The 19,317-nt window shown below is 46.8% G+C and overlaps 1 protein-coding gene across 1 annotated transcript in view; it reads right to left on the bottom strand.

The window, feature by feature from the left end:
• Positions 1-19,317, bottom strand: part of NHERF4 (NHERF family PDZ scaffold protein 4) — a 205,440-nt gene that overhangs the window by 19,119 nt on the left and 167,004 nt on the right. The window contains exon 8 of the mRNA XM_073566463.1: positions 14,311-14,507. Within this exon, the coding sequence (XP_073422564.1) occupies positions 14,311-14,507 (197 nt within the window). The remainder of the gene's footprint in view (positions 1-14,310; positions 14,508-19,317) is intronic.

Genomic DNA, 19,317 nt, shown 5'->3' with positions numbered 1-19,317 from the left:
AGACATATATTTTGAATGTGTACGCTATCCATACATGTTATCTGGGGATACGGTACCCTTTCTAACCTTTGTGCAATCACATGCAATCCATACTGGGCCTAACACCGTCTGAGCCTGCCTCCTGATGTATAGACATATATTTTGAATGTGTACGCTATCCATACATGTTATCCGGGGATACGGTACCCTTTCTAACCTTTGTGCAATCACGTGCAATCCATACTGGGCCTAACACCGTCTGAGCCTGCCTCCTGAGACATATATTTTGAATGTGTACGCTATCCATACATGTTATCTGGGGATACGGTACCCTTTCTAACCTTTGTGCAATCACGTGCAATCCATACTGGGCCTAACACCGTCTGAGCCTGCCTCCTGAGACATATATTTTGAATGTGTACGCTATCCATACATGTTATCTGGGGATACGGTACCCTTTCTCACCTTTGTGCAATCACGTGTAATCCATACTGGGCGTGAGAACGGCTGGCGAGCTGTTAAGCAAGCTACAGCACCTGTGGTTTGCACACTTAATTTTTCATTTTTTCAGGAATGACGGTTAGGCCTAATTCCGGAACTGCAGTTGACCTGCACTTACTGGGAAATCATTGTTCGCGGGTAATAATTGTAAGCGACAAACGCTGGCCTTTTCAGTGTAGCGAACATGCAGCCACGGACATGTAAGGGCATGACACACCAGTTACTGGCCAATCTCATGTGCCAGAGCCTCACGTGTCCCTCTAGTAAGCCGGACTCGGACCGCGGGGCATGACGGAGTCTCGTTCGTTAACGGAATTAAGCTTGCAATGTGTGCATCTGTTCTGTAGCTGGCATGTTTGAGGTTTCCCAGGTGGAGTCGAATTTAACCGTAGGCTCCACTCCTGGTGGTGCCCTTCTGGACATTCCTTTAAGGTTCAGCTTTGCAACCATACTGCCCACGTAAAACAAACACTTTGCCTTCATGAACGCTGTTTGGAGGGTCATGACTCGTGGGAATAACGCCGCCCAATCAGTTAACCTGCTAGAGAGATTGTTCGTTGCTCCCAAGCATGACATCACACTCCCTAGGAAGAAGGTAATGCACTGTGGCGACCGTACTCCTGGGGGCGACACAAGTGCACTGATGCCCAGCCACTGCTCGATGAATCTGCTGGTACATTGACCCAGACCACTACATTCCCCTCGCACGCTACACGGCCTGAATCTGACCCTGATGAAACTCAGGTTACCCTTCCCATATACAGTTCCATCTTACACGGTGACAAAGAGGAAGCTGCAGATGAAATTGCAGGTTCGGCCCACCCGCCATCAGACACACCACCGTACTATCAGAGGCCCTGTGCCAGTGCCGTCGCCAACGAGTGGGCCCCCCCTGCTTGCTCAGGATCACAGCACTTGCAAGGTTGAAATACTGTGCAGTGAGATGGAAGATGGGGACGACGAGGAGTCCAGACTAGTACAGGGATTCCCTAGCGAGGAGACTTATTTGATTGTTTTCAATGTTGGGACAGCAATTTTTGGGGAGCACTATACTCTGGAGAATGATAGATGGGGCCCACCATGCACTGGAACATTCCAAAGGTGGACATCAGACACTGGAGCAGCATTTACAGGGCCCATTATACACTAGAGCATTAGAAATGGGGCCCATTATGTTTGGAGCATTATTTGGGCCCATAAGACAGTGTAGCTTCATCCATGGGGACCAACATATACTGTAGCATTATGTGGAGCTCATCATATACTGTTTCAAACATTATATGGGACCAATGATTCTGTATGGAGAAATAGATGGGCCTTGTCATGAGATGTAAAAAGTGAAGTATTTTTCATTGTACTATACCGCTATTTCTCTGCCGTATCGGAGCATGATGAGTTGTGGTATGTGTTAAAGAGGCGCTCTTTCGCCCAGGGCACATGAAAACCTGGAGCCAGCCCTCCCCCCCCACAACTTTAGCCAAATAACCCCCATTTTTCAGTGCGTAACTTGTATTATGAAGTTAATTAAGGTTGACAAGCTTAAGTAAGAAGAATTGATGCTTTTGGCATTCAAATGGGCACTGTAGGTGTGTTTCCTGTCCTCCTCACACTGCCGACTTTTATTCCCCATTGACTTACATTGGGTTTCGTGTTTCGGGACGACCCCGACTTTTCCCTATAATCGGACGATCTTGCTCGACCCGACTTTTGGAAAAGTCGGGTTTCACGAAACGAAACTCGACCCTAAAAAACCAAAAGTCGCTCAACTCTAGAGACCACCATTTCCAGTCAGCAGCGTATCCTGCAAAAGGAGCTGTCTGGTCAAGAAGTCGACAGTGTCAGAGTGAGTGATCCATTCCCCATTACAATACTCCGTAGCAGGCCCGGATTGGTAATATGCCCAATCGGGCATTTTCCCGCTGGGCCGCTGTCATGTGGGCCGCGGGCGGCAGCACCCGCTCATCTGGCCGCTTGCCAGCTGATGCGGCCACTGGCCTGGCTGTTGTTCCTGCAGCCAGCCCTCTTTGCGGGCCCAGCGGTTATAGTTTACAACCCTCCTGGGATTTTTCTATCCCTCACTGCAGGGAGATAAGCCACCACGCCCCCCCGCCGCTAGCATGAGACCTCCCCCCGCAGCCACTCACAGCGTCGCTTGCCTGCTCTCTTCTCTGTACACAGGACCTGTGATGAGGTCACAGGAGGGAAGGAGTCAGGGGTCACATGATCAGGAGTCTTTGTCCAGACCCCTGACTCTGCCCCTCCTGTGACCTCATCACAGGTCCTGTGCGCACAGCCCTGTGTGGCGCCCCTGAGGATTCAGTTGCCACAGAGGTACTGCACCTCCTCCTGAGGTGTGATGCCCCACCATCCAGGTAGGTTGGAGGCTCCTGACCATACTCCAACACCTGCATCCCACACAACACAGTAATTCGGCAAAGCCACATTGCGGCTCCCTGCTTAGAGTGTAGCAGAGCACCTTTGGTGTATAACAAAAACAAAGAAAAAGATAGGCCATAAAAGGGGGATCACCACAAACCAGGAGATAGCGTTTAGAAGCAAATTTTATTGGACATGAATGCACCAACACACACATTTAAAAACATTTAAAAGTCATCCATGTGACATAGCTATAACAACCCTAGGCTCATAATACAGTCTGCAACCTATAGCAATACTCCAAAAAAGATTGTGCAAGTGTCAGCCAAATGATCATAAAAACAGCATACCAAATAGTGGTTAACAGTATAAAATGCCCTACCAAGGATACAAAAAACCATATATTATATCTGATCTGAACCTCTGAACCCTGCAAGGCAAAAGTCAGCAAGATGACAAATAATCACAAGAGCCATACACACTAGAAATATATATGAACAGTGACAAAATGGAACAATGAGTCACTGAGATCACAAAGATACATGCAGATGGAGTGCATATGGGTTCAGGAATGAGGTCATGATAGTTAGTTACCACTAGGATAGCTGTTCAGATATACAGGTGTTAGAACCACAGGCTAGAAAAAACACTCATGTTAGATTCCATGAGGGAAATAGTACTACATATAAAGACCCATATGGAGTAGAGCCAAGTGCAATGTATGCCCGACGCGTGTCGCCACCCGCAGTGGCTTCGTCAGGGGTAGTAATCATGGTGTAGTCATGTCCTTAAATACAGTCAGTGATTGAACAATAGTGCGCAGCTGCGCCGCTTACCAGGCCATTGGGAAACTCATTAAGCACAGGAGAGGCATGTGATGAAAGGGCAGAGTGGAATGCACATGCTCTGTTGGTCATTTAACCGGACGTTAGTGGGTGTTCTCATGAAGTTGTCATGGTAATCACCAGACAAACACAGAGCGCAAGCGCCAAAAAAATCACAGCGCACGCTCTAGTTCCTTCAATACAGGAAGTACGTCATAGGTTCAAGTAGCCATGGTAACGGTGTAACAAGAGAGGGAGCGCGCGTGTCGGAAGGTGACAGCACGCGCGCTAACCATCCCTAAACCAGTGGCACATCACACAGTGTGAACTTCAGTTTATGTAGCGACCAGGAGTACGGAACGAAGGAGTAAAAGGGAACAGAGGATGTGGGTTAGGAGAGAACCCTGCCTAGAAGTTTTAAGTGCAAGGCCGGGGCCCGGTCCCCGAGGTTGTATGGATACTAATGGTCCTACAGCAGACACCGGTGAAGTAGTGAGCTGCAAATGCACTACTCCCATCTAAGGTTTGGGGGCACAACAGCAACTTGGACAGTGAGCTGGGACTCAGTAGTAGGGAGTCCCTGAAGCAGGCTACAGCTGTCTGCCGTACAAGTATGGTTCTTGGGAACATCTGTTAGGAGGAACTCCAGTGTAACTCAGTACTAGGAGTACTTCACACCAAAGGCGCTATAAGAGGAGACGTTGGCACATGTTGGCGGAGTGTTGGAAGGGAGTATTCCATCTGACCTGGAGGATGACTGAGTCCCTGACCTGTGTGTACTACAGACTGTGAGTAAAGCTTTGGAACTATATGCCCTGGTGTCCTCCAATTATTCCTGCGCTAACATACCCTGTACCACTACATCAGGGTACCAGCTTCTACACCGCCTGTGCCTCTCCTCTACCCCTACATCTACACTGCCCTGCGACTACAGCTCCACCTGTGGGGAGCTTCACCATCTTGGCTGCACCACACCACCAGTCCCAAAGGATCTGCGTGCATCGTCGGCTTAACATCTCACTTGCCGAACACCACAGGTGGCGTCACGAACTATTCATTTAATCAACTACATTCCACCATTCAAACTTCCCCTATTAATTGGGCGCCCAGCGCCATGGACCGGGTCACCGTTGCTGTGACACATCCCGCTGACACTGGCCCGGTACCGAGTACCCCACAGCCCTGGGAGAGGGATCCACCTGCCTCTTGGTGTCTGCAGGACTCTGCTGTGCTTGTTGTCATGGTGCTGGATGAGGGAAGTATGTGTGGGGTCGGGAGGGGTTTACAGGGTAAATGTAGGAGAGCTGTGTGTGTATGAGGTGTACGGAGCGAAGCCTTGTGTGTACGAGGTGTGCGGAGCGGAGCCGGATGTGTACGAGGTGTACGGAGAGGAGCTGGATGTGTGCGAGGTGTACGGAGAGGAGCCGTGTGTTATGAGGTGTACGGAGCGGAGCTGCATGTACGAGGTGTACGGAGAGGAGCCGGATGTGTACGAGGTGTACGGAGAGAAGCCATGTGTGCACGAGGTGTAAAGAGCGGAGCCGTGTGTGTACGAGGTGTACGGAGCGGAGTCGGATGTGTACGAGGTGTACGGAGAGGAGCCATGTGTGTATGAGGTGTACGGAGCGGAGCTGCGTGTACGAGGTGTACGGAGCGGAGGAGTCGTGTGTGTATGAGGTGTACGGAATGGAGCCGTGTGTGTACGAGGTGTACGGAGCAGAGCCGGATGTGTACGAGGTGTAAGGAGAGGAGCAGTGTGTGTATGAGGTGTACGGAGCGGAGCCGCGTGTACGAGGTGTACGGAGCAGAGCCGGATGTGTACGAGGTGTACGGAGAGGAGCCGTGTGTGTATGAGGTGTTCGGAACTGAGCCACGTGTACGAGGTGTACGGAGCGGAGCCGTGTGTGTACGAGGTGTACGTAGCGGAGCCGTGTGTACGAGGTGTACTGAGCGGAGCCGCGCGTGTACAAGGTGTACCGAGAGGAGCCGTGTGTGTACGGAGTGGAGCCATATGTATACGGGATGTACGGAGCGGAGCCAAGTGTGTACGAAGCATACAAAGCGGGTTTTTCCCACGGACACAGGAGTACACGGCGGAGCCCCGAGGAGCATTTTAAAACTCACACATGACGATCCACCGGAAGTGATGTGCTGGAAGCTGACCGGGAATGAGATAATTTCATGAGGAAATTATGACGGAACTAGGAATGCTTCAGATCCATCACCATGTCCTCCAACAGCGCAGACAGCAGGATCGCCTTGGAATCGGGGATACCGGCCATGTGAGCGGATTATGATATCTCCTGCATCGGGAGGCTCAGTTGGGCACTACAATGTGAGCCGGGCTGCTATAGTATCTTTATAGAATCTTTCTTTCTTTCTCATTCTCTGTTCTGTCTTTCCCTCATTTTCTTTCTCTCTCTCTGTTCTTTCTTTCCCCTCTTTCTTTCTTTTTCTTTCCTCTCTTTCTTTCTCTCTGTTCTTTCTTTTCTTTACTTCTTTCTTTCTCTCTCTGTTCTTTCTATCTCACTCTCCTTTCTTTCTTTCTTTCTTTCTCTCTGTTTTCTTTTTTCTCTCTCTCTGTTTTTTCTCTTCCTTAGTACCAATTTGCTAAATGGGTGCGGTTGGGCGTGGACATGGGTGTGACTAGTTGCGAAATGGATGTGGCCGGGGCATGGCCTAAAATTTGCAGCGGCCGCAGTCTTTGTCCCTCTTTCCCTTCTTCAAAAGTTGGGAGGTATGATAGGGGCACCTATGACCAGGGGGTCTGGTTGCCAAATGGATAGCAGTTCTGCCAGGAATTCTGTCACCGTGCGTACAAAAGGGGACAGAGCTTTGGGAGGAGTACTGCAACTAAAAGCAATAAATAGGACTGAGCTGAAATACTGGGAACAGCTCTGACTACATGTTATATAGTCGTATTAATCTCGTCTCTCACTTCTTGTAACCTACAAGTGTACAAAGATATTATATAGTCACAATGTGACTAGTGGGCCTGTGTAACTTCAAATGCCAGGGCTGAATTTTAGTCCCGGTCCAGCCTTGCCCCCTAGGAGTGAAATGTTGATTTGGTGTCGGGCAGCAATAGGCCTCAGGGGTCAAGATTACCATCCCCTGGTAGAACCCGTGTACTCTGATAGTAGACCCACCATCCTGACAGCCAGAGGGTTAGTCGATGTCGGCAAGGTGAGGATACCGATATGCATCCTGCATTGTGGGGAGAAAGAGGTCCGTTTAGCCTGGTATGCCACCCTTGCTAAGCTCAATGGCTCTGAGGGGCAGCTGGAGGATTGGTGTCAGAAGCTACACATAGGTACTGACTCCACCTCTTCACATCAAAAGCATGGGGTTTACCGGGTGGTCCGAGAATATGAGCGGGTCTTTAGCAAACACCCTCTAGACTTTAGGCAGGTAAAAGGGGTCCAACACCATATCCCCACTGGAGATCATCTGCCCATTAAAGAGAGGTACCGGCCTGTACCCCCAGCTCACTATCAATGTGCCAAGGGTATGTTATGGGAGATGAAGGAGGCTAGGGTAATCAGAGATAGTTGTAGCCCCTGGGCAGCTCCGTTAGTCCTCGTTAGAAAGATAGATGGTACAATGAGGATGTGTGTTGACTACAGACAGATTAACCAAATTACACATAAGGATGCCTACCCACTACCCAGAATTGAGGAATCATTAGCTGCACTGAGATCCACTAACTATTTCTCCACTTTAGATCTCACCAATGGGTATTGGCAGGAACCCATTGCACACATCGGTTCGGCATAGTGGGACTGGCGGTACCCAAAATTTGTGTCCATGGGTTCAGTCAGGTGGGGGCAGTCAGCTCTCCTATGACCTCGTTCCTGGCACTACCAGTAGATTATTGGGCTCCTTACTTCCCCAGATAAGTCCTGAGCGGCCTTCCTGGGCTCCGCTCGCCGAACCAGGGGTGGGGACTTAGGGAACCTTCCTATTACCATCCGGGGGGTCCCTCCCTGTAGCTCTTTGGTAGCCCCATACCTTTCTATGAGGTCTATCATCTGCATGACATTAGTAGGGGATGCCAGTACGACCCATGTGTGGAGGGAGTGGGGCAAAGCCCTCCAAAATTTATCAGTCACTATGCGGTCCAGCATGGCCGTGGGGGACAACACCTCAGGCTGCAACCACTTTTGTAACAGGTGCAACAGGTCGTAATACTGGGACCGGGCCGGTTTGGAGGGGGTAAACTCCCACTGGTGTACCCGCTGGGCCCGCACTAACACAATTACCCCAAGACGTGCCAGTATCTCACCCTTTACATTGTAGTCCGCCCTTTGCTCAGGGGGTAGGTGATATGCCTTTAAGGTCCTGGGGTCAGAAACGGAGCGAGGACATCCGCCCAATGGTCCTGGGGTAGCTTCTCTCTCTCAGCGACTCCTTCGAACATCTCCAGGTACACCTCCACATCGTCCGATTTCTCCATCTTGGGAATCGCTATACGAACCGCTTTCCGGACCTCATGGATTCCCCGGTCAGCTCCTTTTGTCTGCGCTGTCGTGATATGCTGTATCAACAGCTGATTGGTTTCCTGCTGCTGCTGCATAGCCTGCTGCTGTATAGCCTGCTGTCTCATGGCCTCCTGTTACTGCTGCCGCATGGCCTCCTGTTGCTGCTGCATAGCCTGCTGCTGCTGTGTAGCCTGGTGCTGCATAGCCTGCTGCTGCTGTCGCATGGCCTCTATGAACGTTTTTACCGTGGCCTCCATTTCTGGAAAGTTCCCCGCCTGGGTTTCTGCCACTCGTTTCACCCAGGACATAGGCTGGGGTACAAATCAAAAATAAAAAAATAGCCTGGCCTCACTGCTTCTGCCCGCATTCAGTCCACCAATTGTAGGGATTGTAACTATTTCTCCACTTTAGATCTCAACAATGGGTATTGGCAGGTTCCCGTAGCAGAAGCAGACAGAGAGAAGACAGCATTTACGACACCAATGGGCAACTTCGAGTTCAACTGCATGCCATTCAGGCTCTGCAATGCATCGGGAACATTCCAGCGGTTAATGGAATGCTGCCTTGGACATAAAAACTTTGAAACAGTTTTGATGTACCTGGACGATGTCATTGTCTACTCAAAGACGTACGAAGACCACCTGGTGCAACTGGCCAAGGTGTTCGAGGCCTTAAGCCCTCCAAGTGCCTCCTGTTGAAGCCCAAGGTGCAGTACCTAGGTCATGTGGTAAGCGCCGAAGGTGTGGCAGCAGACCCTGAAAAAGTCACCGTGATCAAGGACTGTCCAAGACCCTCCACTATCAAGGAAGTGCGGCAACTCCTCTGGCTGGTAGGTTACTACAGGAGATTCATAAAGGGCTTCATAAAGATAGCAGCACCCATGCAGGACCTCTTAATAGGCCAGTACAAGAAGGCCAAGAACTCGAGTCCTCCGTCCAAGTGGAGTAAAAGAGAAGAAACCTTCACTCGGTTGAAGATGGCTCTTACGGGAGACGAAGTCCTGGCCTACCCTGACTATGGCCAACCCTTTATACTCTATACGAACGCCAGCAACATAGGATTGGGAGCAGTGCTGTCCCAGATACAGCAAGGCAGAGAGAGGGTCATTCCCTATGCAAGCAGGAAGCTTCGTCCCACAGAAAGGAACCCCAACAACTATAGTTCTTTGAACTGGAGTTTCTCACCATAGTCAGGGCAGTAACGGAGCACTTCAAGCACTACCTGGCTTCAGCGAAAGTTTACCATTTATATGGATATTAATCCGCTGACCCACCTTGAAACGACGAAGCTGGGTGCGTTGGAGCAGCGATGGATGGCTCGGCTGTCCAACTACAAGGGGCATAAAAACGCTAATGCTGAAGTGCTGTCCAGGATGCCCAACTTGCCAGATGGGGGAGAAAACCCAGAGGAACTCGAAGAAATCGAGTTACCAGCCTTCCACCACTCTGGTGCGACCCAGTGCTTCCACTGCGTGAGGAACAAGCCCTATGATGTGCAAGAGGCAACAATTAACCCATTGCCCCACCATGGATGGGCAGAAACACAGAATAGCAATCCAGCATTCCGCCCAGTAAAGGAATTGCTGACACAAGCTGATTCACACCCTGGTTCAGATGCTCCACAAGAGACCCAACAGTTGTGGAAGGAGAAGGGCAAGCTGTTCATCTATGAGGGGAAGCTGCGTCAGAGAAGCGTCAACTCCCGATCCCATGAACTGGTCTGGCAGGTGGTAGTCCCAAAGCGGGATGAGCCAATGGTCTTAGAAGCATACCACGATGGAGCAGGACACTTCGGGTGGAAGAAGTTGGAAGTTCTGCTACGTGAGCAATTCTACTGGGTTGGCATGAGGAAAGCAATTGAGAAATGGTGTTGAGAATTTGGTCCATGCAACCTGAAATGGAAAGACTGTGATAGAGGGCTCCCCTACAGTCCATAGTCACCAAACAACCACTTGAGCTGGTAGCCTTGGACCACGTGAAGCTGGCCCCAAGCCGGTCAAGCTATGTATACGCCCTCACCATAGTAGACCACTACTCCCGGTTCCTGGTAGTAGTGCCAGTGAAGGATCAGACGGCGAAGACAGCAGCCAAAGCATTTCAACAACATTTTTGTTGCCTGCACGGTTACTCAGAACGAGTGCTTACCACCCAAGGCCAAGCCTTTGAAGCAGAAGTGTTCCAGGAGTTGTGTAACCTGTACAGCTGCAAGAAAATAAGAACCAAGCCGTATTATCCACAGACCAACAGGTTATGCGAGAAAATGAACCAGGTAGTAATAGACCTGTTGAAGACTCTGCCCCTGGAAGAGAGTAGCCTGTGGCCAGAAAAGTTACCAGATTTGGTAGGCTTATATAACCACATCCCGGTGAACTCTACCAACAGTACACCTGCCTACCTGATGAGGGCAAGATGTGGTAAGTTACCTATTGACTTGGGCATGGGAGTTTTAACACCTGAAACGACATCTCCAGATGTAGACTGGGATACGGAGCGGCACCAACAATATCACAAGGTGCAAGAATGTGTAGAGAAAAGTTTGTCCCAGGCAAGACAGAGGTAGGAAAGAAATTATAATCAGCACACCCCTGCATTTAGCTTGTCACCTGGAGAACAGGTACTCAAAAGGAAGATACGAGTTCATAAACTAGACAACCAGTGGGAGGCTGAGCCATACACCATTTTACCTTCAGACTTTGATAACACCAAAGTGTGCCTCATCAGTAAAGATGGAACAGAAACCTCAGCGGTAGTGTCGAGGGATCATCTAAAATCATGCCCTGGCCAACTAAAGGAAAGGATTGAAGACCAAGACATTCCTCAGCCAGTGGAAGAGGTGGAGGAAAAGATCAGCACAGTACTCAGCAAGTTCCCTCCATATTGGACAAGGGTGAACCAGGCCATAGTCGTGCCCCTTTTGAAATTTCCCCAGCTAGTAGTGCCAGAAAGAGATGCGACTGAAGACCAGCGGGCTTAAGCAGCAGTTGCCACACCAGCAGCGGAGCAAGAGAATCCACCCTCTGTCAGCGGCGAATCTGTCATGCACGGTGAGCATCAGTGGTCGTAGAACATCAGGTATACCCATGCTACATTGAGTCACCTTTATCAGAGCCAATAGAGAGCTCACTACAACAGTACCAGTGTTACGAAGGTCTACCCGTAGTACCCTAGATCAAATCTCTGTAAGGTTCTGCATGTTAGGTAGATTGTGTAAATAAGATATGTAAATATGGAATGTAAGTATGTAACCATCAAACATATGAGCCTACAGAGACTCTGTAAGAACTCTTGAGCAAACCTATTTTAATTGATTTAATGGACGATTGGATCACTGGACTCGTGACCAGGATAATACTTGGGCAACACGGTGGCTCAGTGGATAGCACTGCAGCGCTGGAGTCCTGGGTTCGAATTCCACCAAGGACAACATCTGCAAGGAGCTTATATGTTCTCCCCGTGTTTGCGTGGGTTTCCTCCACGTTCTCTGTTCTCCTTCCACACTCCAAAGACATACTGATTGGGAATTTAGTTTGTGAGCCCCATTGTGGACAGTGATGATAATGTGTGAAAATTGTAAAGCGCTGCGGAACATGTTAGGCTACTTTCACACTTGCTTTGTTTTGCAGCGCGTTTTTCCCACAAAAAACGCATGGAAAAAACGCATACAAACGTATACAAATGCTCCGTTTTTTTCAAGCATTTTTATGAGCATGCATGAAAAAAACGCAGCATTTTTATGCGTTTGTATGCGTTTTTACCACGTTTGCCTTTTTTTCAACATTAGTTGGCCCCTCACACTAACCCAAACCATGACTTTACTAACCCTAACCCTTAACCAAACCATACGCTAACCCTAACCCTGACCCTAACCCTTAACCAAACCATACTAACCCTAACCCTTAACCAAAACCCTACTAACCCTAACCCAAACCCTAACCCTAACTAACCCTAAACCCTAACCCTTAACCAAACCATACTAACCCTAACCCTAAACCCCCTTAACTAACCCTAACTCTAACCCAAACCCCTAATTTCCATTGTCTAACCAATGGTCAACAAAAAAACGCATACATGAGCATGCCAATGCGCACATATGCGCACCCATAGACTTATAATGGGTGTCTTGCTGTAAAAAAATGCATTGCGCGCACATGCGTTTTTTTGAGGCAAGTCGGACGCCCAAAAAATGCAACAGGATGCATTTTGTGAGCCCGAGCTCACACCACAAAAAAACGCATGCGCGTAAAAACGCATACAAACGCATGTGTATGCGCACATAAGCGCATCCCATGCAAAATATAGGGGGGAAAAGCGCATGCGTTTTTTAGCGCTAAAATACAGCGCAAAAAACGCAAGTGTGAAACCAGCCTTAGCGCTATATAAAAATAAAGATTTTTATTATACTTGTATATAGTTACCAACCTGACTCAGGATTGAACAATGGACAATGACGCATGGACTAATCGTCACCAGGACTATTTTTGAATCCAAATGAAAGGAAGGATTCGGCACTGCTCATAAACCCCAAAGCTGTTCCGTAACTGCAGTCCAAATCACACACCGGACCGAACGCCATAATACCATCAGAACGGGTGCTCAATCCAGTGAAAAACATGAAATCAAATTATGTAGCAAAAGAGAGAAAGGATGGCACTCACGGTTCTATCGTAGAAATTCTTTATTGGTTAAAAGACATTAGCTCGGGAGGAATGTACAGAGAGTGGACAACGGCCGTTTCACGCACTTGCGCTTCAACGGGTCCTGAGACTGGAATGCAGGCAGGTGAGAATTAAAGCACACATACATGTGAACACACCTCCTGATTTCTGACTCACACTCCCACAATAGTGTGAAACACATGAACAAATTAATCAAGAAAAAATAATTAAAAAACAACAAGAATTAAAAATCTCTATCAAGGTGAGACATGGAGATACAAATAATTCCTACAGAAAAACCGCCATATCTATTTTCTCATTTAACCCTAGGGGTTCTGTGGCATTCGTTTGTAGAATCCACTTAGATTCCCTTTGTAAGAGAAAGTCGTTGCGGTTCGCAGGTGTAGAAAAAGTATCCCTGCTGGCTCAAGGGGGAAACCACCATAGAATTCTCTTACAAAGAGAATCTAAGTGGATTCTTCTTGTTTTTTTAATTATTTTTTCTTAATTTATTTGTTCATGTGTTTCACACTATTGTGGGAGTGTGAGTCGGAAATCAGGAGGTGTGTTCACATGTGTGTGTGTTTTTCTCACCTGCCTGCATTCCAGTTTCAGGACCCGTTGAAGCGCAAGTGCGGGAAACGGCCGTTGTCCACTTTCTGTACATTCCTCCCGAGCCAATGCCTTTTAACCAGTAAGGACTATTTTTGAGCTTTGGTTTTTGTAATTTTATTTTTGAAATCTTGTAAATAGTTATAATTGTTCACTTGTTAATATGTTTACATTTTCTCAGTCTGGGAGTACTGAATTTCACTAGGGGGAATGTGTCACCCCAGGAGTCCAGTTACCAGAGTGGCATTGCCTCCCTCACAGGGAGTAATGGCATGCCTGGAAGCAAGGAGGGGTCCCCTTACCAGGTGTCAATAGGAGAGAAGTCCAGCAGAACCTGGGGAGTGGAGCTGTGATTAAACTCACTTCAGAGCTGAGCACTAGGAACCATATGCCGGAGTCCGTGATTTCGTGGGTACTGAAGTCCTGGCAGCTAAATCCGGAGGGCAGCTGACTGCAGGTCTCCTGGCCCAATCTAATACCCAGCGGCACAGCAGCATACCAGAGCCTGGAGCCGACACAAAGGAACGGCACCTGAGATAGGCCATGCCATGCGGGCAAAGGTTTGTTTTTAAAGCCAAGAGAGTCAGCAGCAGGAGGGTGAGTGCTCTTCCCCTGAGAAGAATCTCTCCTAACAAGATTGAGAGGGAAATTAGAATAGAAATGTAACAAGCCAATATCTTTGCAATGGAGACGGAAAATAAAAAATACATTTTACTCAGCTCTGCCTCCACTATTACATGATGTGGCACGTTTAACATGCTCAGACTGGTTAAAGATCCTCTTTAAATATCTAAATGTTCATTTTCACATGGTTGTTAACCTTTTCTCACATTTTTTGATCATTTTAATAATAATTGAAATCCCTCGATAGGCCTTTAATTACCTCACTGTAGAATCTGTCCCCCTCATTGCTGATGACAAGCAGAGTTACTTGTTTTCCACTTTCCTGAATGAGAGTGACAATGTCTTCATGTTCCAATCCCTCCACACTCTGTCCATTCACTCCCAATAGACGGTCTCCTTCACGCATTCCGGAAACTTCTGCTGGAAGTCCTGGATCCAGCTCACGCAGAAACTGGCCTGGAAAAAAAGAAGCATAATACTTTAAAGTGTGTAGTATAATACTCATAAGGTCTATCTACGTACATTGGTCACAATTCAAGACGGGCAATTTTCGTGCCAGAAGACACCTTTAAAAAGTAAGATTTCAATCAATATCTGACTGAACACAAAAACCATTTTAACATTTTGACAAAATTGAGTTTCACAGAACATTTTTTTTATATTAGAAATTTCATTTCAAAATCTTCAGTTTACTCAAAAATGCACCACACATGAAAAACTTTCATATGACCTCCATGTGTTTTAAGGAAAGCACCAAGCTTTCTAAGCATGGAATGAATAAGTTGGAGACTTATTGCAACATCTATGTTTTTTCATTCATCAATATGACCTCTTTTAGAGTCCGGATGCTGGTTAGAGAGTGATGCTAAACTTATCTCTGCAGAATTCACCATAGTTGTATGGTTGGGTTCAGATGAGGAGACATACTCCTGGATTCATTTATGTTGATCACTGTATATGTATAGTGTTTGTCCCTGTTTAGACAACTATGGGCTGTAAGCTGCGGTAGTTATAACAAAACAAACTGAGCATTACTTGCTAGAGCTGACCTAGCATTAAAATGCTTGGATGCTCGTTGCTCAAATCGAGAAGGACGGGCTGCTTGGGTGCTTGAGTAAGACTATAAAGAAAGTCAATGGGAAACTCTAACAGAATGCCTGGAGGGGCAGGAAAATTGCTCAAAGACTTTAAGTGAGGGCCGCCTGCTAACCCTATGAAGATTTTGAGTGAGGGCCACCTGATAACCCTCTAAAGATTTTGAGTAAAGGAAGCCTGATGACCCTGTAAATATTTTGAGTGAGAGCTGTCTGATCACTGTATAAAGATTTTGAGTGAGGGCTGCCTGATAACTCTCTGAACATTTTGAGTGAGGGCCACCTGATGACTCCATAAAGGTTTTGAGTGGGGGCTGCCTGATGACCTCTAGAGATTTTGAGTGAGGACTGACCCTATGAATTGGCTTTGGGTTTCACAACTGTCATCCGGTGGGGTTGAGAACTCTGAGCCAATCCAAGCCTTGTTCATTTTGATAAGATTCAGCTTGCTATCATCTTCAGTGTCAGGTGGATGCGACTATCAGTCATTATGCCCAAGGCAGCACTAAAAACCCACTCTGACAAAAAAGCTAGTGGCAGGCCAGCACCTTTATGGCCTCTTTCACACTTCATTCTTTTTGTTTCAGTCACAATCCTTCAAGGTGTGCAAAAATCGGATCCAGTGCAGATTGTAAAAAACTGATGCACTGGATCTGTTTTTTTGACGGATCCGTTGAAGTAGAAGCTTTAGGATTTTAAAGGAACAGGATTCGAGAGAGAGAGATTTTTCCTTCAGAAAGGAAAAATGGGTTAAATTAAAGGAGTACAGATGATTCCAGGCATGTTCAGTTGTAAAAAACGGAATCCGTCGCTGGATTCCGTTTTGTGACGGACAGCGAGGGATCCTGCGCCCATAGGCCTCCATTACAGCCAACGACGGATGGCGCTGGATCTGTCGCAGTCCGACTTTTCGACGTACACCAATAACATTACTTTGTCCATTGTCTCTGGCCCACGGACCAAGAATTTATGACGGATCCGTCCAATGACGGATGAAACTGATGGCCATCCGTCATAATCCGTCGCTAATACAAGTCTATGAGAAAAAACTGGATCCAGTGGCATCTTTCACTGGATCAGTTTTTAAAAAAAAAAAAACGGATTGTGACTGATGGCAAAAAACTGATGTGTGAAAGAGGCCCAAGTTATAGAGGGACAGTTCATGTCTCGTGTCCAACTTGGATACCCAACAGTTTTACAACACAGATGAATCACTGAGCACGCTGGTACTGTCAACAAGGTACTCAAGGTTGCCACTTCCGCTCAGGTCCTCCTGACTTTCTGACATAAGAACATCAATTATTGGCAACTGTGCCTCACAATCCTCTACCTCTTGAGACAATAATTGCAGTTCCCTAGCGTTGTCTTCTGACCGTGGCTGCTCAAATATTTGGCCATCGCTAAACACGAGCTCCTCATTTTCCTCTTAAAACGTGCAGGGCGAGAGGCCAGAACCAATAAATGGAAATGTAAAGTGCTCCTTGAAGTGTCTGAGTGTGGGATCATTTATCTCCTGAGACTTGCCATGATGGGTAGTCCAGTCAAAATACGGTTTGACCCGGAACAAATTCCAAGAAAGCGTTTTATGATTTTTTTTATTACTATTATATGTGGGGAACAACATATTAAAAGTTTTCCAAAAATTGATCACCACAAAGGTCCTAACTATGACGTCAAAAGACGATGACAGCCATCGCACTAAAAATAACGAATATTTCCCTATTTCAAAGCTGTAGCTTTAGGTTACAGAAGAGTTTGCATTTTGTATACTATCTATTTTCATATAACAATTTTTATACAAAGTTTTATACTGACTACATGGACAGGCGAGGTCATGACGTCATCAATGACGTCATGACATATATGTACATTTCTAGAAATTATAGAATTAATACACAGTGCAATTTAAGACCTACTTCACCAATGAATAAGCGTGTCAGGTCAATAGTCACTATTTTCATCATCAGACACTGCTTCCTCACTCATATTGTCACAATGCCTTTTTGACATGGTCCGCATACCCGTGAACAGGTAAGTCCGTGTCTTTTGCAAGTGCACCGAAGAGTACTACAACCACGAGAACAATTGGAGTGAATTATTTTCAGAAGTGTTCTGGTGCGGGTGAAGCATCCATCACTGGAACTAGACTGCTGTTCTGCAATTCCCATCCCCATTCAGTAGTGTCCATGGCCCCACTATTGTCCATCCAAAGCATCACTTGGAGGTAACTCCAAAGGGCATGATACTTCGTTGCAGTGGAGGTCGGTGGCAGTTGTTCAGGTGTAACAAAGATTTTGGCTGAACCAACATTTTTGCAGAGAGAAGAATACCTCATTGCAGACAGATTGTTTCCAGGTTTGCCCCCGAACAATGCCACCATCGCTTTACACCCAGCGTCTTCAATCTCAGCTCTGTTTTTGTTAGGTGTGGAAAAGATTTTAGCACAGCTATTTAAGACCGAGTCTCCCTTCAAAACCTTGTGTAGACCAAGTTTTTTTCCGATTCCAAAAACTGCGGAAGTGGTATCGCAACCCGTGAATGCATGAAGGAACAGAAGACTGCTGCAGACATGGTTTCCCAGGAACTTCTTCATAACCTTAATATCGTATACTGTTGCAGGACTCCCTTTATCCGAGTAGAAATAAAGCTTGTTGCCATCGCTGATTGACACGTGATGAAGTAACAACACCAAAAGATCTGTATCTTCGCCAATGAGACTAGTACTTTAGTTGGATGACATTGACACTGCTGCCTTAACAATCTCCACATCTGCATCCCCCTCTGATTGTATTACGTGGCAACCTCTGTCATTCATGCGCTGTGAAACGAGATTGATAAGAGACTGTTTGTTCTCCACATTCGAAAGGAATTCCTCCTTTTTCCCGACAAATTTCGTTCCTTCAGCAATGTTCACTTTGTTACTTGTTCGTTTTTTGTGTCGTCGCTTATGGGTAATATCCTTAGTGTTTGGTCCTCCAATGTAACCATCAAATACTATCGTAGCCTTACCATAGTGCTTTAGAGTGAAAGATGCATACAGTTGTGGCCAAAAGTATTGACACCCCTGCAATTCTGTCAGATAATACTCAGTTTCTTCCTGCAAATGATTGCAAACACAAATTCTTTGGTAATGTTATCTTCATTTAATTTGTCTTAAATGAAAAAACACAAAAAGAATTGTCCTAAAGCCAAATTGGATATAATTCCACATCAAACATAAAAAAGAGGGTGGACAAAAGTATTGGCACTGTTCGAAAAATCATGTGATGCTTCTCTAATTTGTGTAATTAACAGCACCTGTAACTTACCTGTGGCACCTAACAGGTGTTGGCAATAACTAAATCACACTTGCAGCCAGTTGGCATGGATTAAAGTTGACTCAACCTCTGTCCTGTGTCCTTGTGTGTACCACATTGAGCATGGAGAAAAGAGAGAAGACCAAAGAACTGTCTGAGGACTTGAGAAACCAAATTGTGAGGAAGCATGAGCAATCTCAAGGCTACAAGTCCATCTCCAAAGACCTGAATGTTCCTGTGTCTACCGTGCGCAGTCATCAAGAAGTTTAAAGCCCATGGCACTGTGGCTAACTTCCCTAGATGTGGACGGAAAAGAAAAATTGACAAGAGATTTCAACGTAAGATTGTGCTGATGTTGGTTAAAAAACCTCGACTAACATCCAAACAAGTTCAAGCTGCCCTGCAGTCCGAGGGTACAACAGTGTCAACCCGTACTATCCATCGGCGTCTGAATGAAAAGAGACTGTATGGTAGGAGACCCAGGAAGACCCCACTTCTTACCCCGAGACATAAAAAAGCCAGGCTGGAGTTCGCCAAAACTTACCTGAAAAAGCCTAAAACGTTTTGGAAGAATGTTCTCTGGTCAGATGAGACAAAAGTAGAGCTTTTTGGGCAAAGGCATCAACATAGAGTTTACAGGAGAAAAAAAGAGGCATTCAAAGAAAAGAACACGGTCCCTACAGTCAAACAGGGCGGAGGTTCCCTGATGTTTTGGGGTTGCTTTGCTGCCTCTGGCACTAGACTGCTTGACCATGTGCATAGCATTATGAAGTCTGAAGACTACCAACAAATTTTGCAGCATAATGTAGGGCCCAGTGTGAGAAAGCTGGGTCTCCCTCAGAGGTCATGGGTCTTCCAGCAGGACAATGACGCAAA

The sequence above is a fragment of the Dendrobates tinctorius genome, unplaced genomic scaffold, assembly GCF_039654945.1.
Source record: "Dendrobates tinctorius isolate UK_male_01 unplaced genomic scaffold, ASM3965494v1 ptg000018l, whole genome shotgun sequence".
NCBI lineage: Eukaryota > Metazoa > Chordata > Amphibia > Anura > Dendrobatidae > Dendrobates > Dendrobates tinctorius.
This window is presented reverse-complemented; position numbering and strand designations above follow the sequence as displayed.